The sequence below is a fragment of the Pristis pectinata genome, chromosome 7, assembly GCF_009764475.1.
Source record: "Pristis pectinata isolate sPriPec2 chromosome 7, sPriPec2.1.pri, whole genome shotgun sequence".
Lineage (NCBI taxonomy): Eukaryota > Metazoa > Chordata > Chondrichthyes > Rhinopristiformes > Pristidae > Pristis > Pristis pectinata.
Genome location: NC_067411.1, coordinates 53,335,904 through 53,362,704, shown reverse-complemented (window position 1 = coordinate 53,362,704; position 26,801 = coordinate 53,335,904). Strand labels below are relative to the sequence as shown.

General features: G+C 42.0%; 1 protein-coding gene across 2 annotated transcripts in view; it reads right to left on the bottom strand.

Moving 5' to 3' along the window:
• The window catches only part of uba6 (ubiquitin like modifier activating enzyme 6), a 228,766-nt gene that overhangs the window by 94,447 nt on the left and 107,518 nt on the right, over positions 1-26,801 (bottom strand). For both annotated transcript variants that reach the window (XM_052019228.1, XM_052019229.1), the window contains exons 18-20: positions 20,449-20,526; positions 13,125-13,306; positions 4,062-4,167 (exon numbers count right to left, since the gene is read on the bottom strand). In XM_052019228.1, the coding sequence (XP_051875188.1) occupies positions 4,062-4,167; positions 13,125-13,306; positions 20,449-20,526 (366 nt within the window). The remainder of the gene's footprint in view (positions 1-4,061; positions 4,168-13,124; positions 13,307-20,448; positions 20,527-26,801) is intronic.

Sequence of the window (26,801 nt, the reverse complement as noted above, 5' to 3'; positions counted from 1 at the left end):
TGATTCTTCCCTTCCCTGATCCGCACAATTCTGCACGGATTTGTGCTTGGTCCACAGTCATTTGTCAGCTTCATTAACAATTTGGATAAGAATGCAGTTGGCATGTTTGCGGATGACACCAAAGCTGGTGGTATAGTGGACAGTGAAGAAGGTTATCTAAGGTTACAACAGGATTTAGATCAACTGGGAAAATGAACCAAGGAGTGGTAGATGGAATTTAACTCAGACAAGTGCAAAGTGTTGCATTTTGGTAAGTTATACCAAGGGAGGACTCGCACAGTAAATGACAGGGACCTGGAGAGTGCTGTAGAGTGAAGAGACCTGGGGTATAATTAATTAGTTCCCTGAAAATGGTGAAATAGTGAAACAAGGTGGTGAAAAAGGCATTGAGCAAGCTTACCTTCATCAGTCAGGGCACTGAATACAGGAGTTGATACGTCATGTAACAACTGTACAAAATGTTGATGAGATTACACCTGGATTATTGTGTGCAGTTCTGGTCGCCCAGCTATTGGAAGGATGTCATTAAACTGGAAAGGGTGCAGAAAAGTTTCACAAGGATATTGCGAGGATTGGAAGACTAGATCTAAACAGAAACTGGATAAACTGGGACTGTTTCCTCCTGGAGCATAGGAGGCTGAGGTATAGAAAATCATGAGGAACATGAGGGGTGGATGATCGCAGTCTTTTTCCCCAAGGTAGGAGAGTCTAAAACTAGAGGGCATAGATTTAAGGTGAGAGAGGAAAGATTTAGAGGGATCTGATGGACAACTTTTTCACATGGAGTGGTGGATATAAGGAAATGGGCTGGCAGAGCAAGTAGTACAATTAAAACATTTAGAAGACATCTGGAAAGATACGTGGATTGGAAACGTTTGTAGGGATATGGGCCAACACAGGTAAATGAGACTAGCTCAGATAGGCAACTTGGTTGGCATGTAGGGAAATCACAGATCGGTGTAGGAATTACAGGGTTGTAACTTCCCTAACATTGATTGGAACTGCCATTGTGGTAAGGGAGTAGATGGGGAAGAATTTGTAAAGTGTGTTCAGGAAAGTTTTCTGAAGTAATATATAGATGGCCCTACCAGGGAAGTGCAACACTCGACCTCTGCTTATGAATTGAGCCTGGGTAAGTGGCTGATGTGACGGTGGGAGAGCACTTTGGAACCAGTGACATAATTCCATTAGTTTCAAAATAGCTATAGAAAAATATAGAACTGGTCCTCAAGCCATAATTCTAAATTAAGGGAAAGCTAATTTCGATGGCATCAGACAGGAACTCTCAGGAGTTGAATGGTAGAGGCTGCTTGCAGGTAAAGGCTTTTAAAAGTGAGATAAAAACAGCTCAGGGCCAGCAATTTCCTGTTAGTGTGTAGGGCATCAGTTTTTACTGTGGAGAAAATGACGGATGCAGAAGAAATGAGGGAAACGAGTTATGATGTCTTGGACCGCATCTGAATTACCGGAGACACAGGAGACTGTAGATGCTGGAATCTGGATCAACACACACAAACTGCTGGAGGAACTCAGCAGGTCAGGCAGCATATATGGAAGGAAATAAACAGTCGACGTTTTGGGTCAAGACCCTTCATCAGGTCTGGAAAGGAAGAGGGCAGAAGCCAGAATAAGGAGGTCGGGGAGGGGGAGGAGCACAGGCTGGCAGGTGATAGGTAATTCCAGGTGAGGGGGGAAGGTAGGTGGGAGGGGGAGGGGAATGAAAGGGATTGATGCAAGAAGCTGAGAGGTGATAGGCAGAAGAGGCTTTGGAAGGGATTCCAAGAGACAGGATTTATTTGCATTTGGAAAGACAAGGACTGATTAGGAATAGTCAGCATTGCTTTGTGTGTATAAAATCACATCTCATGAATTTGATTATTTTTGTAAGAGGTGACCAAGTCGTTTGATGAGGCTGCGGCCGTAGATGTGATTTACATGGATTTCAGCAAGGCCTTTAACAAGGACCTACATAGTAGGCTGGTCCAGAAAATGAGAAAACATGGGATCCAGTGTGAACTAGCCAGTTGGATATAAAATAAGTTTGGTGATAGGTGGCAAAGGGTGGTAGCAGAGAGTTGTTTTTCCAATCAAGAGGCCTGTGACAAATGGTGTGCCATAAGGATTGTGCTGGGTCCTCCGTTGTTTGTCATGTCTGCTAATAATTTGGATGAAAACGTAGGTGGCATAATTCGAAAGTTTGCAAATTATAACAAAAATGGCAGTATTGTGGACAGTGAAAAAGGTTGTCTGAGGTTACTACAGGATCTTGATCAACTGGGAACTTGGGTAAAGGAACAGCAGATGGAATTTAATTTAGACAAATGTGAAGTGATGCATTTTGGGAACTTAAACCAAGGCAGGATATACACAGTGAATGGCAAGGCACTGGGAAGTGTTGTTGAACATGAAGGTCCTGGGGTGCAAACACATAGTTCCCTGTAAGTGGGAACACAAGTAAACACGATGGTGAATAAAGCATATGACATGCTTGCCTTCATTGGCCAAGGCATTAAGTACAAGAATTGGGACGTCATTTTACAGCTGTACAAAATGTTGGTTCGGCTGCACTTGGAGTATTGTGTGCAGTTCTGAGTACCACACTGCAGGAAAGATGTGATTAAGCTAGAGAGGTGCAGAAAAGATTCACAAGGATGTTTCCAGGATTGGAGGGCTCACGGTATAAGTAGGGATTGAATAGGCTGGTCTATTTTTCCTAGAGCAAAGGAGGCTGAGAGGAGACATGACAGATGCACATAAATTTATGAGGGGCACTGACAGGGCAGATAGCCAGTATCGGCTTCCTAGGTGTTGAAAACTAGAGGGGATATGTTTAAGGTGAGGAGGAGGAGGAGGACGCTTGAAGGGGATCTGAGGGTTAAATTGTTTTACACAAATAGTAGATGGTATCTGTAATGAACTGCAGAGGAGGTGGCGGAGGCAGGAAGAGTAACAACATTTATGAGACATTTGGACAGGCAATATTGCTGACACCATTCCCAGATCATCTATTCAGATTTTTTTTAAAAAATCAACTTTCTTTCATTTGCTCCTGTCCTTAAAGATCAAGCTCCTTGCTGGGGGCTGAGTACATGAGGATTGGGTGTCCTATGGTGCATAGCTATGATACTGTATAATTTCAAGACTTCTGGGTTTCCCACTGCTATGACTTGAAGTTGGATTACATGTACATATGGTTTCCTCCAGTACTAAATTAGAGACAAAATTCCATGCCAACTTCCTTTCATTTTATAAACTGAGTGTCCACTGCCCAACTGTGACAGTAAATGTCTGTTAGATACTTCATTACAGTGGAAACAGCATTCAAATCTGACTTATCTAAGTTCAGCACAGGTCCGTAGAAGATCCAAACTGGGAATGCTACTTGAACATACAGGTGGCAGATAATGGTGCACAAGAATAAGTTAAATGGAGTGACCTGATACTTTGTTTTTTATTTAATGTACGGGTAAACCAATTATACACAACACTTTTAATCTGATATTTCTGAAAGAGAGACCATATTGGCTGCAATTATGCATCCTTAAACTCTTAAAATACATCTAAATTAAAATTCTGTATGTTAGCTTATCATGGTTAGCATATACAGCTGGACAGCTCTTAAGAAAGTAAATGTCAGGGTAATTGTATTGATTGACCCCACTGTTCTGTGTGTGCTTATGGACTGAAAATTTGCTTTCAGTTTGGTGCCACAAGCAGATGAGCAGGCAACATTCATTACTTAAACTTAAGTATGAAGAACAGCTCAGTGAGTGAGACTGTGAGAGAATTTGTTTTTTTTTAAAAACATCTTTTCAAGGCAGATGGAGAAAAGATGAGCATGGGGAGAATTGATATGACACATGAATGATATTTTTCTTGCTAACATCACATAGTCCTATCAGCCATACATCATGGGAAATGAACTTCTAAAATTTTCTCTGTGAAATTTGTACTTTGCCTTCTTGCATATCTTGGACTAATTATTAGCAAATTTTCCCCCAATTTGACTGAGTTAGAAGCAAGAATGGGGCTGCTCCACTATCCAGAATTTGTGCACTTACATGGCTGTTGTACGACTCTGTCAGGTTTGGCACAATGACCTCTGTGTGTCCTTTTGTACCCATTGTTCCTGAATCTAGAAGAGGACGTTGATTTGACACACATCGACTGCAAATAAAAGATAAAACACAATTGTTAAGTTAAATGAGCAATAGCTCAAAGGTACAGAATGAGATAAAGTACAATTAGTCCATATGAAGAGGACAAAACTTGTACCTGACATAATTTACATATAAGCTGGCGCAACATAAACCAAACTATTTGGCACAAATGCAAAGATTTCATAAGCAAACAACAAAATACACAGGAACTCAGTGGGTTTTTTAGCAGCACTGGTGAAGCCAAAGGGATAGTGGATGTTTCAAGTCAAGACCATGCATCAGGACTCATCGGTCAGGACTCAAGAGACAAAGGTTTTACAGTTTGCCTGCTGTGATTGTCTTTCAAAAAGCAATGAAATGGCAGATAAACATTTTGGGATGTTGATCTTGATGAGAAATCCAAAGGAAGTGATTTTCACTAATTACCAAAATGTATATTAAAGAATATGGATTTTAAGTGCAAATTGTGTTAATCATAAAAAAGATCCTGATGTATTTTCTTATGGTTTAAAAGTATCCTGCTAGAAGTCTATATATCTGGGCATGTTTAGAGGATGAATTGCTCACATTAGAATTTCTACAAATTGTGCACGTTTGTGGACCTTAAAGGAGGTACCAAAAAGTTATGATTTTAACTCTGATGTTTGAATATCATTTTCCATACTTACTAAAAAAAAGATTATTCTATGACAATATTATTGGAAAATGATTTCTGCACTTTGTTGAAGTATTTTCCAGTAATTTAAAATTATATTAATCACTGCTACTATAGTGACTGATTAAATATACTTATTTTTTTTGTGATGGACCCATTTTTAACTGTATTATTCAAATGACATCAAGTTACCACTCATTTTTATGAATAAATATCTTTGGCAGCCATATTGGAAAAGGAAACAGTTATTTTATTCCACACAGTACAAATCTTAACTTCAGTAGTATGCAAATAAGCTTAAGAAGCAACTCAAGGAAAAAAACCACACAAAACAAGTGAAATTGACAAGCGCATAAAAGATTTCACCAATGCAGATTCTCCACCCAAACCCAACCATTTTCTCCTCCTCTCCCAGATTCAACCATGAAATCCAGATTACTAATCAACTATAAACAATGAAACTAGAATTTGTGATCCCATTACTGTAACTCCATTGTTATCCTCCTCCTCACTGACATTCAACACAGGCGCACCTCAAGGATGCGTGCTTAGCCCACTGCTCTCCTCTCTGTATACTCATGACTGTGTAGCTAGGCACAGCTGAAACGCCATTTATAAATTCACCGATGACACCACTGTTGTTGGCAGAATCTCAGATGGCGATGAAGAGGCGTACAGAAGTGAGATAGATTGACTGGTTAAGTGGTGTCACAACAACAACTTCACACTCAACGTCAGCAAGACAAAGGAATTGATTGTGGACTTCAGGAAGGGGATGTCGGAAGAACACACACCAGCCTTCATTGAGGGGTCAGCGGTGGAAAGGGTGAGCAACTTCAAGTTCCTGAGCGACATCTCAGAGGATTCTTCCTGGGCCCAACACATTGATGCAATCACAAAGAAGGCACACCAGCAGCTCTACTTTGTTAGGAGTTTGAGGAAATTAGGTATGTTACCAAAGACTTGTGCAAATTTCTACAGATGTACACTGGAGAGCATTCTGACTGCATACATCACTGCCTGGTATTGAGGCTTCAATACACAGGATTGAAAGAGGCTGCAGAGGGTTGTAGACTCAGCCAGCTCCATCACAGGCACAACTCTCCCCGCCATCGAGGGCATCTTCAAGAGGCGGTGCCTCACGAAAGCGGCATCCATCATTAAGGACCCTCCCCACCCGGGACATGCCCTCTTCACGTTACTACCATTGAGGAGGAGGTACAGGAGCCTGAAGACCCACACTCAATGTTTCAGGAACAGTTTCTTCCCCTCTGCCATCAGATTTCTGAACAGTCCATGAACACTACTTTGTTATTCCTCTTTTGCACTATTTTTGTAATCTATAGTAATTTTTATGTCTGTCTTGCATTATATTGCTGCCACAAAACAACAAATTTCATGATATATGTCAGTGATAGTTAACCTGATTCTGAATTGAAAGTTACAACTATGTACTTCTTCCTAGTAGTGCGTAAAACAGAAATAACCTTCTGTGAAATTGATTAGAATTGAGAGGCAATGTAGTAAGCTGATGCTGAGTTAAGATTTTCCTGACCTTGACTTGGCTCTATTTTCAGCTTGTTTCTATCACTGTACTGTGCATTTCTTGGGTATTTCCATGCTTTTTTCGGACACTTTTCCAATTGTTTTCAACCTCTAATTTTAAGTTGATTTTGTTATCATTGACGTTCCCTGTTTTCTCTCCTCTGTTAATTTTTCCACATTCAGTGAAATTTGTATTATTAGGAATGCATTGGATATTGGTGGGACCATATATTGGTATCTGAGGCTGCTGGCAGACATCAGGGATGCAAGGAATTTCAGTTCAGATTATTCATCTGAATTTATTGCATAGTTTACAAAGCAAGACTTAACAAGAACCGAGACAATGCAAGTTTTAGTATTGATCATAAGCAGGATTTCCTCATGACTTCATTGTGCCACTTAAGGGTTGTCCAAGACTAGCATTTTAAACTTAACTAAGGGTAATAATGAGAACATGGAAGTAGAGTTAGGTAAAGTGAAATGACAAATTAGGTTAAGGGACTGGTCAAAGGATATGTAGTTGTAGATATTTAAAAGATTTCTGGGTATAGACCATAGACAAATTCCAATGAGAAAGAGAAATTCCAAATCCATGGTGAGTTTAAAAAGTTAAAGATTATATCAAACTTTAAATACATAATTGTGTAAAGACAGCAGATTGGACAGAATTTAAAAAATAACAAAGAATGACTGAAAGATTACTATGAAAAGAAAAATTAGAACATTAAAATAAAACTGGCCAGAAATATAAAAACAGAAGGTAGGAGTTTCTTTACACTTTGGAAGGACAAACTCCAGGGCAGAGTACAGGGTAAATGGCAAGGTACTTGGCAGTGTAGAGGAGCAGAGGGATCTGGGGGTTCATATTCACAGTTCACTGAAAGTTGCCTCACAGGTGGATAGAGCAGTTAAGAAGGCCTATGGGATATTAGCTTTCATAAATCGTGGGATTGAGTTTAAGAGCCGCGAAGTGATGATGCAGCTTTACAAAACTCTAGTTAGACCACACTTAAAGTACTGTGTTCAGTTCTGGTCGCCGCATTTTAGGAAGGATGTGGAGGCGTTGGAGAGGGTGCAGGGGAGATTTACCAGGATGCTGCCTGGATTAGAGCGTATGGAATATGAGGAAAGGCTTAAGGTGCTAGGGCTTTATTCACTGGAAAGGAGGAGGATGAGAGGAAACATAATAGAGGTATACAAAATATTGAGAGGAATAAATAGAGTAGACAGCCAGCGCCTCCTTCCCAGGGCACCAATGCTCAAGACGAGAGGGCATGGCTTTAAGGTTATGGGGGGGAGGTTCAGGGGAGATGTCAGGGGGAGGTTCTTCACCCAGAGAGTGGCTGGTGCATGGAATGCACTGCCTGGGGTGGTGGCGGAGGCAGATACATTGGACAGGTTCAAGAGTTTGTTGGATAGGCATATGGAGGAACATGAGATAGAGGGATATGCAGGAGGAAAGGGTCAGATAGTGTGAGGGTGGTTTGATGGACGGCAACAACATGGTGGGCCGAAGGGCCTGTTTTGTGCTGTATGGTTCTATGGTTAGATATTTAAAAAAAAGAGTTAGCAAGGTGAGTATTGGTCCAACAGAAAGTGAGTTGAAGAAATTAACAATGGATAACAAGGAAGCAGATCAATAAACAGCTTTTTGCATCAGTCTTCATCATGTAATATTCCATGAGTAGCTGCAAATCAGGAATTGTGAGGGAGATGCTCGGGAAAATTGCGATCACTAGGAAAGTGGTACTGAGAAAATTGTTGGGATCTCCAGGCCCTGATGGACTTCATTCAAGGCTCTTAAAGGAAGTGGCTAGCGAGACAGATGATGTGTTAGCTTTAATTTTCGAAACTTCACTAGATTCAATGAGGTTCCTTATTAAATGTAACTCTTTTATTCAAAAAGGAGAGACAGAAAGCAGGAAACTCCAGGCTAGTTGGTTTAAGATCTGTCACAGCAGGACACTTAAAAAAAATCATCAGGCAAAGACAGACTGATTTTGTGAATCTTTGAATTCTTTGTAAAAGTAATGTGCCATGGATTATGGGGAACTATTAGATGTCCTATAAGACTTCCAGAAATGCACGATAAGGTGCTGCTTCAGAGGTTATTGCAGAAATTAAAAGCCTTTAGTATAGAGGCAATATATTTGTTGGGAAAGAAAATTGTCTGGCTAACAAGAAACAGAAAGTAGGCATAAATAGGTCTTTTTCCGGCTAGCAAGATGTAATGATGTGCCACAGGGATCAGTGGTGGGGCCCCAACTTTTGATAATTTATATAAATGACTTCGATGGATGCACCAAAGGTTAAATTGGGGGACAAGGGTCTGGCAAATAGAGTATAATGTGAGATAATGTAAAATTGTCCATTTTGGCAGGAAAAATAAAAAGCAGCAAGTTATCTAACTGGTGAGAGATTGCAGGGCTCCGAGACACAGAGGGTCTTGGTGTCCTAGAGCACGATTTGCAAAAGAAATTATTTAGGAAAGATAACAGAACGTTACTGCTTTTTGCTAGGAAAGCTGAATACAAAAGTAGGGAGGTAATGATTTAGTTAGAAAGAGCATTGATGAAACTGCATCTGAAGTACTGTGCACAGTATTGGTCTCCTTACTTAAGGATGTTAATACATTGAAAGCAGTTCAAAAAGGTTTACTAAGCTAGAACCTGAAATGGGCGAGTTGTCTTACTTTGGATGAATGGGAATGCAGAGTTGAGGGAACAATCAGATAAGCATGTTCTCATTTGGCTTGAGGAGCAGAGTGGCACACTGATATTCCTAGGTTATATATTAGCCACATAACTTAAATTTGACAGGCCTGCTATGACCTGGATTGCATATAGAGTCATACAGTACTGAAACAGGCCCTTCGACCCAACTCGTCCATGCTGACCCAAGTTTTCCATCTAAGCTACTTCCATTTGCCTGCGTTTGGCCCATATCCCTCTAAACCTTTCCTATCCATGTACCTCTTAAATGTTGTTAATGTACCTGTCTCAATCACTTCCTCTGGCAACTCATTCCATATACTCTGGTTGAAAAAGTTGCCCCTCAGGTTCCTATTAAATCACTCTCCTCTCACCCTAAACCTATGCCCTCTAGTTCTTGACTTCCCAATTCTGGGAAAAAGATTGCGCATTCACCCTTTCTATGCTCCTAATGATTTCATACACCTCTCTAAGATGACCCCTCATTCTCCTATGCTCCAATGAATAAAGTCCCAACCGTCTCAACTTCTCTCCATACCTCAGTCCCAAAAGTCCTGGCAAAATCCTCATAAATCTCCTCTGCACTCTTTCCAGCTTAATGGCATCTTTCCTATACAGGTGTGACCAAAACTGAACAGAATATTCCACATGCAGCCTCACTATCGCCTTGTCCAACTGCAACATAACTTCCCAACTTCTATATCAATGCCCTGACTAATAAAGGCCAGCATGCCAAAAGCCTTCTTCAGCACCCTGTCTACCTGTGACAGCACTTGATTTTCTATTTAACAATTCAACAACTTTTAAATTCTTTTGTCTTACAAAACTTATTTTATTTGAATATTTTGTTCCAAGATATGAATTTTAAATCATTGAAAGACACATCAAAAAGAAATGGGAGATATCCCCTCTTTACTTTGGTACGAACTTATAGAAATATATCCTCGCTGTTCACCCTTTTAGCAGACAGCGACAGAACTGTTAATTCTTTGCTGTCACTAAAATATAACCAGCATTCAAATGCCGGTGACTGGAAAATATTTTGATTAATAGGCCCTTTGGTCCATCACTTCCATGCCAATCAACAATCATCCATCCATACTAATCCCATTTATCAGCACTTGGTCTGTAGCCCTGGCAATTTAAGTGTTCGATGAGATACTTGTTAAATGTTGTGAGAGTACCCACTTCCACCATCCATTCCAGCAGAGCGGTCTGGGTTCCAAACATATGGAGTGAAAAACTTCTTCCGCTGATCCCCTCTACCCCTTACCCCAAGCCTAGTTTTCAACAACTTTGTTATGGGATAAAATTTCCTACCATCTACCCTGTCTTTACCCTCATAATTTTGTATCTCTCAATCAGGTTGTCCCCTCAGCCTCTTCCACTCCAAGGAAAACAAGCCAAGAATTTGCAGTCTCTCCTCGTAACTGAAACACCAGCAACATCCAGATGAATCACCTCTGCAACCATACCAGTGCAATCAGGTCCTTCCTATAGTGTGGCGACCAGAAATGCACATGGTACTTCAGTGTGGCCTCACCAATATCTTATAAAGCTGTAGCAAAACCTATCTGCTCTTATAGTCTATGCCATGTAAAATGAAGCCTAATATCCCATATGCCTTCTTCTCCACCTTATCTACCTATGTTGATGCCTTTCAGGATCCTTGGACTCGTACACAAAGGTCCTTCTGTTTCTCAGTACTCCTTAGGGTCCCACTATTCACTGTGAATGCCCTTCCAAAGTGCATCTCCTCAGACTTATCAGGTTTAAATTCCATCTGCCAATGCTGTACCCAATCTACCAAATGACAACATTTTCCATAACCCAAGACCATCCTCCTATCAGCAACACACCACCACCTATTTTCATATCATCTGCAAACTCACTGATCATGCCTCCTACATTCATATCCAAATTTCCGTGTATGACAACCAGGAGTGCCACACTTCCAATCACAATAGTAACCCTTCACCATCACCAAATCGGTTTTGGGTTCAATTTGCCTTGGATTCCATGTGCTCCAACTTTTTGCACCAATCTCCAAATACAATATCTTCAAAGTCCTTGCTGAAATCCATGCAGACGACATCAACAGCACTGCCCACTTTGAAAAATTCATTCAAATTGATGAGACAGGATCTTCCCTAACAAAGCCATGCTGACTATTTTAGATTAATGTCCGTCTTTCCAAGTGTAGATTAATCCTGACCCTCAGAATTTCTTCCAATGGACCTACCACTGGCATTAGACTCACTGATCTGTAGTTATCAAGCTGACCACTGCTGTTCATCTTGAATAAAGGTATTTGCTGTCCTCCAGTCATCTTGTATCTCACCTATGGCCAGTGAGAATTTAAAAACCTTCCAGGGCCTCAGCTATGTCCTCCCTTGCCTATCAGAGAGCCTGGAATACATCTCATCAAGCACTGGGTGTTTATTCACCATTAAGCCTCTAAAATACTTAATAAATACCTCCTTTTTAATGCCAATATGTTGTAAAATTTAACCGAATAGACCCACCCCCTGAATTCTCTAGCTACAATGATCTTTTTCTTAGGAAATATAGATGCGAGGTATTCATTTAAGACCTCACCTATGTCCTCTGGCTCTACATACTGATTACAATTTGGTTTCTAATGGGCCCTACTCTCTCCCTCTTGCCCTCAATATACTAATAAAAACTTTAAGATTTTCCTTAATCCTGCCTGCCAGTGATATTTCATACCCCTCTTTGCCTTTCTGATCTCTATTTTAAGTACCCACAGGCACTTCCTATGCTCCTGAAGGACCACACATTCTTTCAGTTCTCTATACCTGTCGTATGCTTCCTTTTTTCCCCTTTATACAGCTCTTGATATCCCTTGACATTCATGGTTTCCTGGATTAGCAAATCATCTAATTTGTTAATGACTTTCACAGAAACAGGACAGTTGGGCCACCATGTTCAAACCTATGCACACAAATCCCATTTTCCCACATTAGGTCCATCGCCTTCAATGACTTGGCGATTCAAGTACCTGTATCTGCCTCCAGACAGCACATTCCAAACTCCAAATTGTGTGAAAGAATTGCCCCTCAGATCCCCTCTAAACCTAATTCTCACCTTAAACTTATGCCCTTTTGTCTTAGTCACCTCCACCATAGGCAAAAGATTCTATCTACAGTATCTGCTCCCTTCATAATTTTGTATACCTCTATCAGATCATCCTTCCACCTCCTCTGTTCCAGGGTAAACAAACCCAGCCTATCTGATCTCTCTTTATAACTGTAATGTGACAATTCAAGCAACATCTCAGTGAAGAGGTCTTGATCTGAAATATTTAATGTCCATTTCCCTCCACAGATGATGCCTGACCCACTGAGTTCTTCCAGCAGCTTGTTTTCTGCTCCAGATTTAGTATCTGCTGTCTCTTGTGCCTCCAACATTCTGGTGAATTGCCTCTTCAGCACAATCATATCCATTCTATAGTGTGATGACCAGAACTGCACACAATACTCCCAAGTGTGGCCTAACCAATGCTTTATAAAATTGTAACACAATATCCCAGCTCTTTTATTCTATTCCAAGGCCAATGAAGGCAAGCATCCCATATATGCTGCTTCACCATCTGATCCACCTGTACAATCCCTGTTTATCCATTTACTATATATGCCTTACTGTGTTTTTTACCAAAATGCATCACCTCATATTTGCCATAATTGAATTCCAACTTTCTAGCTGATCTATACCTTAAACAAACTTCCTTGCTATCTTCAACAATTTTTGTTTTGGGGCACCAATTCCCATCTCTCTGCAGAAAAAAAGATGGGCAGAATTGGAGATCAAGAGACTGATTAAAAACCCTGGAATCTTTGTCAATGTGAATACAATTCAATCACCTTAAATCCCACTCTCTTTCCATTATTGAAGAAAATATATTTAAATATTTGTGCTTAATGCAATACTGCTTGAGTATCAGTAAACCTAGGACAGGTGTATGTCAAAGTCTATCATTGGGCATCAACCCTTATATCTCCTCAACAGACAGCATGTTTGCTTCTACATTACCTGTCAACGTATCTTCTTGCTTCTACGTTATCCAGTGCAGTGACCACAACATCTACTTGGGTATAAAAATTATCACTGTAAATGTTCTCAGTAGATGGACACACTTTGTTTAGATGAGAGTCTATTTTCATCTGGGGATTTATCATCAAGGTGGCTGATGCAGCTGTGTAACTCTTTGGTTTCTGATACGGGAACAGAAAACATTGATTAATACTGAGGAAAGCACAGAATACATGGAATATAGATAAACTAGCAGATATGTCTACTATGGGGTGACAATTATTTGACAGAGCCCAGCCATAAGCACAGTAGAAAAAGAATAACAACAGTTCACTGGTGACTTGTACCTTCAATTTGCCAGAGTTTTCAGGGTCACAGTATTCATCCTTTCCCTAAATATAATGGGCAGGCACAGCACTAAATTGGACAGTTTATTAGGGGCAGAAAATGGCAGCAGTTCTAATTTCACTAATGCTGTCTACACTCTACTAGTGAGTTTTAGGCAAAGCCCCAAACACAGACATTTTAACAGTTAATTTACTGATCTCCATAATCTGTAAACTTTGTGCCCAAGTCACTTGGCACAGAAGAAGACAGAATCACTGTGAGATCGGGGAATAAAAATTAGTAGCCATGTACAAATGATGTTTCTGAACTTAAGGAAATCTTGTCAAAAACAATTCCTTGAAGTAAAGCACTTTGTCATAAAATGTTTCTTTCTAACAGCCGACAAAAAAATAAATGCTGTTTGAGCTCTTTAGAATCAGCAAGAGAATCCAGGTATGCCAGAAAAAAAGAACTTGCATTAAAAGGAATTATTAAAGCAATCTTTGAAATAGTTATGGAAAAGGGAAGAACTGGTCCACAGGTTCAAGTTCACAAGACACAAGATCACAAGACAAGGGAGCAGAAGTAGGCTATTTGGCCCATCGAGTCTGCTCCGCTACCTGACCATGAGCTAAACTTTTCCCATCTAGCCCCAATTTCCAGCCTTATCCCCATATCCCTTGATACCTTGACTAATTAGATACCTATCAATCTCCTCCTTAAACACCTCCAATGATTGGGCCTCCACAGCTGTATGTGGCAATGAATTCCACAAATCCACAACCCTCTGGCTCAAGAAATTTCTTCTCATTTCTGTTCTAAATGGGTACCCTCTAATTCTAAGACTGTGCCCTCTAGTCCTGGACTCACCCACCAAGGGAAACAGCTTAGCCACATCTACTCTGTCCAGTCCTTTCAACATTCAAAATGTTTCTATGAGGTCTCCTCTCATTCTTCTGTACTCCAGTGAGTATAGTCCAAGAGCCAACAAACGCTCATCGTATGTTAGCCCTTTCATTCCAGGAATCATCCTCGTAAATCTTTTCTTAAGTTGGGGCAAGGCAATTTTTGACAGTATTAGACAAGAGCTTGCAAAGGTTGATTGGAGTAGATTGTTTGCAGGCAAAGGAACCTCCAGCAAGTGGAAGGCTTTTAGATGTGGCACAGTAAGAGCTCAGGGTCTGCATGTTCCAATTAGAGTGAAGGGCAAGGCTGCAGGAGTAGGAAAACCTGGATGACAAGAGATATTGAGGCTCTGGCCAGGAAATAGGAGGCGGCATGGGTCAGGTTACAGGTAGCTGGGATCAAGGGAATCTTTGGAGGCGTATAGGGGGTGCACAAGTATACTCAAGAAAGGAAATCAGGAAGGCAAAAAGGGATAATAGACAGTTTTGGCAGAGGAGATTAAGGAGATTTGCAGTATCGTCTTCAGTTTCAGTCTTCCTGCTATAAGAAAGATGCCATTAAGCTGGACAGAGTGGAGAAAAGATTTACAAGGATGTTGCCAGGACTCAACCAGGATCAACCAGCAATTCGATAGGCAGAGTCTGATTAGGAGTCAGCATGGCTTTATGCGTGGGAAGTCGTGTTTGATGAATCTTTTAGAGTTCCTTGGAAGAGGTAACCAAAAGGGTAGATGAGGGTAGAGCAGTGAATGTTGTTGATTTGGACTTTAGCAAGACCTTTGACAAGGTCCCTCATGGCAGGCTGGTCTGGAAGGTTAGGTCCCATGTAATTCAGGGAGAGCTAATTCGGTGGATTCAAATTTGGCTCGGAGTTAGGAAGCAGAGGGGGTGGTTGAAGATCGTTTTCCGGAATGGAGATCGGTGCCACAGCAGTCGGTGTTGGGGCCCTTGTTACTCGTTATTTATAAAGGATTTGGATGTGAATGCTTAATCAGCAAGTTTGCAGATGACATGAAATTAGGAGGTGTTGTTGATAGTGAGGTGATTACAGTGAGATCTTGATCAGTAAGTGAAATGAGGCAAAGAGTGCTAAATGAATTTCAATACAGCTAAGTGTGAGGTGATGCATTTTGGAAAGCCAAACCAGAGTAGGACTTGCACTATGAATGCTAGTGCACTAGGGAGTGTAATGGAACAGAGGGACTTAGAAGTACAAGTGCATAGTTAATTGAAAGCAGCATCTCAGGTAGACAGGGTGGTGAAAAGGGCATTTAGCACGCTGGCCTTCATCAGTCAAGGCATTGAGTATAGGAGTTGGGATATTATGTGCAGTTGTATAAGTCAATGGTGAGGCTGCATTTGGAGTACTGTGCAGTTTTGGTCACCCTGTTATAGGAAAGACGTGCTTAAACCAGAAAGAGTGCAGAAAAGATTTACAAGGATATTGCCAGGACTAGAGGGCCTGAGTCAAAGGGAGAGGTTGGCCCAGGCTATATCTTTATTCCTTGGAACATAGGAGAATGAGGGGCGACCTTATAGAACTGTTTAAAATTATGAGAGGCATAGATAGTATGGACAGTAACAGTCTTTTCCCCAGGGTAGGGGAGTCCAAAATTAAGGGGCATAGATTTAGGGTGAGAGGGGAAAGATATAAAAGGGACCCAAGGGACAACCTTTTCACAGAGAGGGTGGTGAGTATATGGAATGAGCTGCCAGAGGAAGTGTTTGAGGCAGGTTCAATAGTATCATTTAAGAAGCACTTGGATAGGTATGGAGGGGAGGGGCCTGAAGGGATATGGGCTGAACACAGGAAACAGACACTAGCAAGGAGAACAATGTAGTTGGCATGGACTCGTTGAGCCGAAAGGCCTGTATCCGTGCTGTATTGTTCTATGACTCAATGGGCTGGGTTATAGGGAGAGGTTGTGCAGGCCAGGATTTTATTCCTTGGAGCCAAGAAGATTGAGGGGTCATCTCATAGAGGTGTATACGATCACAAGGGGAATCAATTCTTGATTCCCCAACTCTTTTTCCCAGGGTTGGGGAATGAAGAGGGCATAAGGTTTAAGGTGAGAGGGGAAAGATTTAATAGGAACCCAAGAAGCGACTTCTTCCACACAGATTGTGATACACATATGGAATGAGCTGCCAGAGGAAGTGGTTGAGGCAGGTACATGAACAACATTTAAAAGACATTTGGACAGGAACATGGATAGGAAAGGCTTCGAGGGATATGGGTCAAATACGGCCAAATGAGACTAGTTTAGATGAGCATCTTGGTTGGCATAGACGAGTTGAGCTGAAGGGCCTGCTTCTGTGCTGTATTACTCTAAGACCATGAGAATCGAAAGAGATGTTTTAAGTTTAAGGGAAAAAGAGTAACTAGGGAGAGAATAGGACATTTCTGTGTGGAGTTACAGGAGATGGGCAAGGTCCTTGAATATTTCTCTGTGCTTTTACCGTGGAGAAAGACATGAAGACCTGTGAACTTGGGAAAGTTAATGGGATATCTTGAGGATAGTCCACATTACAGTAGAGGAGGTGCTGGATATCTTAAAATATATAAAGGCAGACAAACCTCCGGGGCCTGACCAAGTCTATCCAAGAACACTGTGGGAAGAAATTGCAAAATGAACAATAGGGATGAAATTGCAGGAGCCCTGGCCAAGATATTTTCATCATCATTAGCTACAGGTGAGGTGCAGGAAAACAGAGAGTAGCGAATGTTGTACTTTATTTAAGAAGGGCTGCTAAGAAAAATCTGAGAACTACCGACCAGTAAGCCTAACATCCATGGTAGGTAAATTACTGGAGGGGATTCTGAGGGACAAGTTGTACATGCATCTGAAACAACAGGGGTTGATTAGGGGTCATCAAGCATGGCTTTGTGTGTGGGAGATCATGTCTTATGAATTTGAGTTTTTTGATGATGTGACCAAGAAGCTTCCACTTGGTAGGCTGCTCTGAAAGGTTAGATGGCATGGAATCCAGGGAGAGCCTAGCTAATTGGATATACGTACAATTGGCTTAATGGTAGGAAGCAGAGGGTGATGGTGGAAGGTTGTTTCTTAGATTGTAGGCCCATGACTAGTGATGTGTCTCAAGGATCGATGCTGGGCCCATTGTTGTTCCTCACCTATATCAATGATTTGGATGAGAATGTACAAGACATGGTTAGTAAGTTTGTAGATAACACTAAAATAGGTGGTCTCATAGACAGTGATGAAGGTTATCAAGAATTACAGCGGCATCTTGATCGGCTGAGTAAGTGGGCTGAGGAATGGCAAGTTGAGTTCAATCCAGATAAGTCAGGTGTTGCATTTTGGAAAGTCAAATCAAGGTAGGACTTTCACAGTGGACAGTAGTGCCCTGGGGAGTGTTGTAAAACAGAAGGATCTTGGAGTCACCAGGTAGACAGGGTAGTGAAGGCAGCTTTTGGCATGCTGGCCTTCATCAGTCAGGGCATTGCGTATATAAGTTGAGAGGTTATGTTACAGTTGTACAAGACGTTGGTGAGGCCGCACTCGGAGTGTTGTGTTCAATTTTAATCACCCTGCTATAGGAAAGATGTTATTAAATTGGAAAGATGTTATTAAATTGGAAAGAGTATAGAAAAGATTTACAAGATGTTGCCAGGACTCAAGGAACTGAGTAATAGGGAGAGATTCGACAAGCTAGGAAAATTTTCCCTAAGATAAGAGACTGAGGGGTGATCTTATAGAGGTGTATAAAACTATGAGGGGCCGAGATAGGGTGAATGCACTCTGTCTTTTCCCTAGGGTTGGGGAATTAAGAACAAGAGAGGCACAGATAAAATGGGTGCTTAGTCAGAGGATAGGTTGTGAAACGCGACTTAAAAGTTTGGTCAATAGGGGGATCTTAATATGGTCTTAAAGGAGGCAAGGGGAGGGGAAAGCCAGAAGGGTTTAGAGAAGAAATTCCAGAAAATGGGGGCCAGGTAGATGGCTGTCAACAGTTCAGGAATCTGTTTATTGCTTAATTTTGATATCGACTTTACATAATTTTTAAATTTTGTTTTCCTTTGAATATTTTGTTTTTATTGTTAAAACAGTACTGGGGGATGATTTATGTTAAGTTGGAGGGGAGGGGGGGAAAGTGGAGAAATTTTCCCACATCAGGTTCAACGGAAGCAATGCAGACAAATGCTACTTAGAGACCTGGAATTGAAGCTTAGAAGGGAGGTTCAGGCACTGTAAGGTAGTTTCTTAGGGAAGAAATTGCAGGAGCCCTGGCAGAGATATTTTTATCTTTCTTAGCCACAGGTGAGATACCAGAAGACTGGGGAAGTGGCTAATGCCGTGCCTTTATTCAAGAAAGGCTGCAAGCACAAGCCAGGGAACTACAGGCCAGTGAGCCTAACCTCAGTGCTGGGAAAGTTTTTGGAGGGGATTCTGAGGGACAGGATATACGTGCATTTGTAAAGGCAAGGACCGATTAAGGATAGTCAACATGGTTTTGTGCGTGGGAAATCATATCTCACAAATTTGATTGAGTTTTTTGAAGATGTGACCAAGAAGATAGAGGAGGGCAGCGTGGTAAATATTGTCTATGTGGATTTTTGCAAAGTCTTTGACAAGGTACTGGATGGTAGGTTGGTCCGGAACGTTAGACCACATGAGATCCAGGGCAAGTTAGCCTATCGGATACAAAATTGGCTTGACGCAAGGAGACAAAGGGTGGTGGTAGAGGGTTGTTTTTCAGACTGGAGGCCTGTGACCAGCGGTGGGCCAGTGGGCTAAAGAATGGCAAATGCGTTTAATTCAAATGAATGCAAAGTGTGACATTTTGGTAAGACAAACCAGGGCAGGTCTTACACAGTAAGTGGTAAGGCACTAGCCTAGGGGATCAGGTACATTGTTCCTTGAAAGTGGTGACATAGGCAGAGAAGGGGGTGAAGAAGGTGATTGGCATGCTTGCCTTCATCAGTTAGGATAATGAGTACAGGAGTTGGGATGTCATGTTGCAGCTGTACAAGATGGTAGTAAGGCAACATTTGGAGTACTGCATACAATTCTGGTCACCGGGATATAGGAAGGATGACATTAAACTGAAAAGGGTACAAAAAATATTTACAAAGATGGTACCAAGGCTGGAGAGTTTGTGTTATAAGCAGAGACTGGATAAGCTTGGACTTTTTTCCCTGGTGCATTGGAGGCTCAGGGATGACCTTAGAGAATCTTATAAAATCAAGAGGGGCATAGAAAATTTGAATAGCCACAGTCTTTTCCCCAGGGTAGGGTGCCCATAACAAGAGGGCAAAGGGTTAAGGTTGGAGGGGAAAGCTTTAAAAAGGGACCTGAGCAGCAACTTTTTAATACAGAGAGTGGTACATATATGGAACAAGCAACCAGAGGAAACAGTAGAGGTGGGTAGAATTACGACATTTAAAAGACATTTGGGCAGGTAAATAGAGAGGAAAGATTTACAGGGATATGGGCCAAATGCAAGCATATGGGACTAACTCAGTTCGGAAACTCGGTCGGCATCAATAAGTTGGGCCGAAGGGTCTGTATTCCTTGCAGTATGGCTCTATGACTCCATGTAGGAGCTGGAAGTGCTCTAACTCAATTCTTCATGGAAACCTTCAGCTTCCCCTCATAGAACTGTGTCTTCTCTCTCTGTCTCTCTCTCACCCGCTGCTGAGCTCACCAACCTTCTTCCCACTCTCACCCCACACCAAACCCTTGCTGCAATATCCACTGTTGTCAACAACTGTACCCCAGCCCCTTCCACCAACTGTTAACCATGGATGTCCGCAGAAGAAACCTGGTTAGGTTCTCCAACTGTCTATGGTTTAACTTCTGTTGTGAAAGCTCCCATGTGGCCTGTTGCTGGGCAAGAAATGTTAAGTAAATCTTTCCATTACATTTAATGGATTTTTAGCCATTATCTTCAGCCACCCTTGCCTTTTCTTTACATATTATGAGGCCAATGGGAGTAAATGTATTAATGATTATTGAATCAATACAAGATTTTATAGAAAGCTGTGTCATATTCTTTCATTTCTGCAGAACCTCTTCCAAGTCAGGCAGAAGTTGCACTGAGTAGCTGCAGCTTATTCTTTATCATACCTGTATGTGTTGCGGTCTGAAGAGAAATTGTCTGTTTAAATTGGATTTTTCAATTAAATCAGGGTCAGTGATAGTAATCTGTAAGGGAATCACACCATAGATTAGTTTGAAAGCTTGAAGCTAGACATCACACATGCATTTGAAGAAAATAAATCTCTGTCCCCCATACTCTGTTGATCACACTGTCAACAAGAAGCCTTTAAAGCCAAGCGTCATCAAATGCACAGGAGGCGAAGTTCTAACATCTAAGCTGACTAGCTACAGAAGGGGTTGCTTTTTTTGTTTCAATTTTGTTGGCTGCTTTAACAACCACTACTCGTGCAAGTAGCATTCAATTCTCCAGTCTAAGTTAAGTTACATGAAGATTCATGACTTTTTCTCAAAAGATTTAAGGAAAACTTGATTGGTAGGAAAGGAAATAATGTGCAAGTCAAATTTAAAGGGACAATTAAAGTGCATAATTGAGGGAAAGTCTCAAGGGAATATTTAGCCCCTCAATTTGTTTCTTTTTTGAGGCTGAGAGGCAGAAGATCTAGAAGTCACAGGCAGACAATGTGAAAGGAAAGAAGAAAGGACATAGGACGTGTACCATTGCAACCTAGCAGCTGATTGAGCTCCAGTTGCATAGCTCTAAAGTGTTGTGAAGGCTGGTGTGGTGAAAGTAAAGTGTTGAAGTAAAGTTAAACAACACAAGTTGTTTAATGTAGGGGCTGCTCTCTGAGTCATTCCATAGTACAATCCCCATACATTAGGAAGTGAAGGCACATTTTCAACCCCAACTGTTACTGCATATAGAAATAATCTTCTGCTTCACAGCCACAAGTATCTTTACAGTGGGCACCACAACTCAGCATTTGCTTATCTAAACCCAGTGCTATTTTGAGGTAGGGTTGCCAGGGCTTCCATTGGTGACCGATAGAATGTCAACACCTGCCCAACAACCTTCAATGCACATGAACAGTAGACTTCGGAAAACTGAAATACAGGACAGAAAATAGTGAATATACTCAACAGGTGAGGCAGTATCTGTGGGAGGGGTGAGGGAAAAGTGTGGGAGGGGGAGAGAGGTGGGGTGGGGGGGAGGGGTGGAGAGTTGATGTTTCAGATTGATAATGTGTCTCATAGAATCATAGTGTTGTATGGCATAGAAACAGGCCCTTTGATCCAGCACATCTCTGCAAACCATCATGCCAATCTACACTGATCCCACTTACCTGCATTAATTCCATATCCCTTTGTGCCATGCTCATTCAAGTAGCTGACTAGATGCCTCTTGAAAATTGTTACTGTTCCTGCCTCCACCACCTCCTCTGGCAGCTCATTCCAGATACAACTACCTTTGTGTAAAAAGATTTACCCCTCAGATCCTGTTTAAAACTCCTCTCTCTCACCTTGCACCTATGAACTCTAGTTTTCAACACCTCTACCTGGGGAACTCTGGCTATCTACCTTGTCTATGCCTCTTTTAGGTTTATATGACTCTATCACATCACCTCTCAGTCTCCTTTGCTCCAAGGAAAACAGAGCAGGCCTATCCATCTCTCCTTACAACTCAAGCCCTCCAATCCAGGCAACATCATTGTGAATCTTTTCTGCACACCTCTAGCTTAATCACATCTTTCCTGCAGCATGACACCGGAACTGCACACAATACTCCAAGTACAATTAACCAACATTTTGTACGACAGAAATGTGATTTTCCAACTCTTGTATTCAATGTCTTGGCTGATGAAGGCAAGCCAGTCATATACCTCTTCAACACCCAATTTACCTGTTTGCCATTTGCAGGGAACTACATACTTCTAGCCCAAAGTTTCTCTGTTCCACAACATTCCCCAGGGCCCTGCCATTCACTATACATGTCCTGCCCTGATTTATCCTCAAAATGCATCACTTTGCACTTTAAATTCCATCTGCCATTCCTTTGCCCACTTTCCCGGTTGATCAATATCCTGTTGTAACCTTCTTCAATATCCACCATACTACTAATTTTGGTGTCATCGGCAAACTTACTAATCACGCCACCTATATTCACATCCATATCGCTAATATAAATGATAAACAACAGGGGGGACCCAGCACTGATCCCTGTAGCACGCCACTGGTCATAGATTCCAATCTGGATAACAACCCTCCACCAACTTTCTGGACCAGCATACCATGCTGATCTTGTTAGAGGCCTTGTTTAAGTCCGCATACACCATATCTTCTGCCCTACCATCATCAATCCTCTTGATCAACTTTTCAATAAGCAATCAAATTTGTGAGACACAATTTCCCATGCACAAAACCATGCTGACTATTCCTAAATAGTCCTTGCCTTTCCAAATGCCAAATAAATCCTGTCCCTCACAATCCCTTCCAATAACTTTCCCACCACTGATGTATGGCTCATCAACCTATAGTTCCCTGTAGTACAACATTAGAACACAGAACAGTAGAGCACAGGAACAAGCCCTTCAGCCCACGATGTCTGCGGCAACCATGATACTAATCCAAATTAATCCCATCTGCCTACACAAGGTTTATATCCCTTCATCTCCTTCCTGTTTATCGGCCTATCTAAATGCCTTTTAAATACTAAATTTTACCTGCTTCCCCTGACAGCACCTTCTAGGCACCTACCACTCTCTGTGTAAAAAAAAATCTTGCCTTGTATACCTCCTTTAAATTTTCCCCTTCTCACCTTAAAGCTATGCCCTCTAGTATTTGACACTTCCACCCTAGGAAGAAAAATCTACTCAATCTATGCCTTGCATAATTTTAAATACTTCAAGCAGATTGCCCCTCACCTCCAACACACCAAAGAAAACAATTCAAGTTTGTCCAACTGCTACTTACAGCTAATACTCTCTAATCCAGGCAACAACCTGATGAACCACTCTTGTACACTCTCCAAAGCCTCCATATCCATCCTATAATGCTGTTCCAGAACTGCACACAATACTCCAAATGTGGCCTAACAAAAGTTTTATGCAGCTGCAACATGACTTCATGATTTCTATGTTCAACATCCAACCAAAAAAGATGACGACGCCATACATTTTCTTTGCCACCCTATCTACCTGTGTTGCCACTTTCAAGGAGCTAAGGATTGCATGCCAAGTTCTCAGTCTCAGCCTCATCTGTTCTCAACTTTAGGCTTTCTATTCCAGGACATCTGACCATGTCCTCCTTTTTAAGGAAACAGGGCTTCCCCTGCATCTCCTCCATTTCCCGCATTTCTGCTATCACTCAGCTCTCCCCAAACAGAAAGGGACAGTGTTTTCCTATTCCTCACCTTTACCCCATCCACCTATGCATCTGGCAAATCATTCTTCGAAACTTCCACCAGCTACAAAGTGATCCCACCACCAGCCACACCTTCCCCTCCCCACACCTTTCTGCTTTCCAAAGGTACCACTCTCTCTGTCACTCTCTGGTTTGCTCCCCTCTTGAGGCACTTTCTGCTGCAACCTTAGGAGGTGTAACACCAGTCCCTAACCACCATCCAGGGACCTAAACAGACCTTTCAGGTGAGGAAGAAACTCATTTGCACCTCCTCTGACCTTGTCTATTGCATTCTGTGTTCTCGATGTGGCCTCCTCTACATCAGTGAGATCAAGGGCCTATGGTCTGCCTGAAGGCCAGCGTGCAAAACGCTTTCTTCACCACCATATCTACCTGTGACGCCACTTTCAGCAAACTTGCAGTCTTAGGTCTCTCTGTTCCAGAACACTCCCCAGGGCCCTACCATTCACTGTGCAAGTCCTATCTGGTTTGCTCTCCCAAAATGCAATAACTCACAATTTATCTGGATTGGAAGCCTTTTGCCAATCCTCAGCCCACATACCTAGCTGATCAAGATCCCCCTGTAATTTTTCATAACCTTCTACAGTACCTACACCACCACCTATTTTAGTATCATCCACAAACTTACCAACCATGCCTTGTACATTCACATCCAAATCATTTATATAGACTACAAACAAGAAAAATCCCAGCACCAACCCGTGGCACAACACTAGGCACAGGCCTCCAGTCCAGGAAACAGCCCTCGACAATCACCTTCTGCTTGAAGGTGATAGTCGATCTAACCTTCCAGATTAGCCTGCCATGAGGGACCTTGTCAAAGGCCTTGCTAAAGTCCATATAGACAACATCCACTGGCCTACCCTCATTTACCCTCTTGGTTATCTCCTTGAAGAACTCCATGATATTTATCAGACACAACTTCCAATGCACAAAGCCGTGCTGACTGTCCCGAATCAGACCCTCTCTCTCCAAATACTTGCAGATCTTGTCCTACAGAATCCCCTCCAGCAATATACCCACCACTGATGTCAGATTCACCAGCCAGTAGTTTACTGGTTTGTTTTTGCTACCCTTTTTACAATGGTAGCATATTAGCTACTCTCTAGTCCTCTAGAACCTCACCTATGGCCAGAGATGAAACAAAAATCTTTGCAAGGGCCTCCACAGTTTCTTCTTTAGCTTCCCTCAAGGTCCAAGAATGTATCAGGTCAGGCCCTGGGGATTTATCCACTTCAATGCACTTTGCCGCCAACACCTCCTTCCTGCTAATTTGTACGTGGTTCAAGACAACACCACTTATGTACCCCATTTCTTTAGCTTCAATAGCTTTCTCCACAGTAAAAACTGAAGAGAAATATTCATTAAAAATCTCTCCCATTTCCTTTGGTTCCACACACAGATGGCCATACTGATCTTTAAGGGGACCTATTCTCTTGTTAGCCACCCTTTTACTCTTAATACATCTTCAGAATCTCTTGGGATTTTGCCTCACCTTGCCTGCCAGATCCTTCTCATATCCTCTTTTTGCCCTCCTAACTTCTTGCTTAAGTGCACTCCTACACTTCTTAGTCATCAAGAGATTCACAAGTTCCCAACTGCTTACGCGCAGTGTATGCCTCCCTCTCGTCAAAAATCTCTCGTCAACTAGGGTTTCCAAAAGCTGTTAGCCTTACCCTTCACCCGAACAGGACAGGTAATGGGGATAGCTTAGCGATAGTCCGCATTACGGCAGAGGAGGTTCTGGATGTTGTAAAACGTATGAAGGTAGCTAAATCTCTGGGGCCTGATCAGACATATTCAAGAATACTCTGGGAAGCTAGAGAAGGAATTGTGGGTGCCCTGGCTGAGATATAGGCATCATCGTTAGCAACAGGTGAAGTGCCAGAAGACTGGAGGGTGGCTAATGCTGTATATAATTTAATAATTTAAGGGCTGCAAAGAAAAACCTGGGAACTATGGACCAGTAATCCTACCTCCTGTGCAGGATTCTGTGATATACATGCATTGGAAAGACAGGGGTTGATTAGGGGTAGTCAGCACAGCTTTGTGTGTGGGAGATCACACCTCACGAACTTGATTGAGTTTTTTTGAAGTAACGAAGAAGGTTGATGAGGGCAGGGTGGTAGACGTAGTCCATATGGAATTCAGTAAGGCCTTTGATAAAATTCCACTTGGTAGGCTGCTATGGAAAGTTAATTGCATGGGATCCAGGGACAGCTGGCTAATTGGATGCATAATTGGCTTGATAGTAGGAAGCAGAGGGTGATGGTTGAAGGTTGTTTCTCAGACTGTAGGCTCGCGACTAGTGCTGTTCCCCAGGGGTCAGTGCTGGGCCCATTCCTACTTATCATCTATATAAATGAACTGGATGAGAGTGTACAAGGCATAGTTAGTAAGTTTGCAGATGACACTAAAATAGGTGGTATCATAGACAGTCAAGATGGCTATCAGGTATTACAGAGGGCTCTTGATCAGCTGGGTAAGTGGGCCAAGGAATGGCAAATGGAGTTTAATTTGGATGAGAGAAGTGTTGCATTTTGGTAAGACAAATGAGCACAGGACTTTGGCCCTTGGGAGTGCTGTAAAACAGAACTACCTAGGAGTACTAGTGCATGGTTCCCTGAAAGTGGTGTCACAGGTAGACTGGGCAGTGAAGAAGGCTTTTAGCACACTGGCCTTCATTAGTCAGGTATAGTATAGAAGTTGGGATGTTATGTTGCAGTTCTACAAGATGTTGGTGAGGCTGCATTTGGAATACTGGGTTCAGTTTTAGTCTTTGCTACAGGAAAGATGTCATTAAGCTGGAAAGCACGCAGAAAAAGTTTACAAGGATGTTGCCAGGACTCGAGGAACTGAGTTATAGAGAGAGGTTGTGAGGCTGGGACTTTATTCATTGGAGCAGAGGAGAACGAGAGGTGATCTTATTGAGGTGTATAAAATCAAGATAGATAGGGTGAGTGCACAGTCTTTTTTCCCCAGGGTTGCGGAATCAAGAACTAGAGAGCATAGGTTTAACGGGAGAGATTTAATAGGAACCTGAGGGGCAACCTTTTTACCCA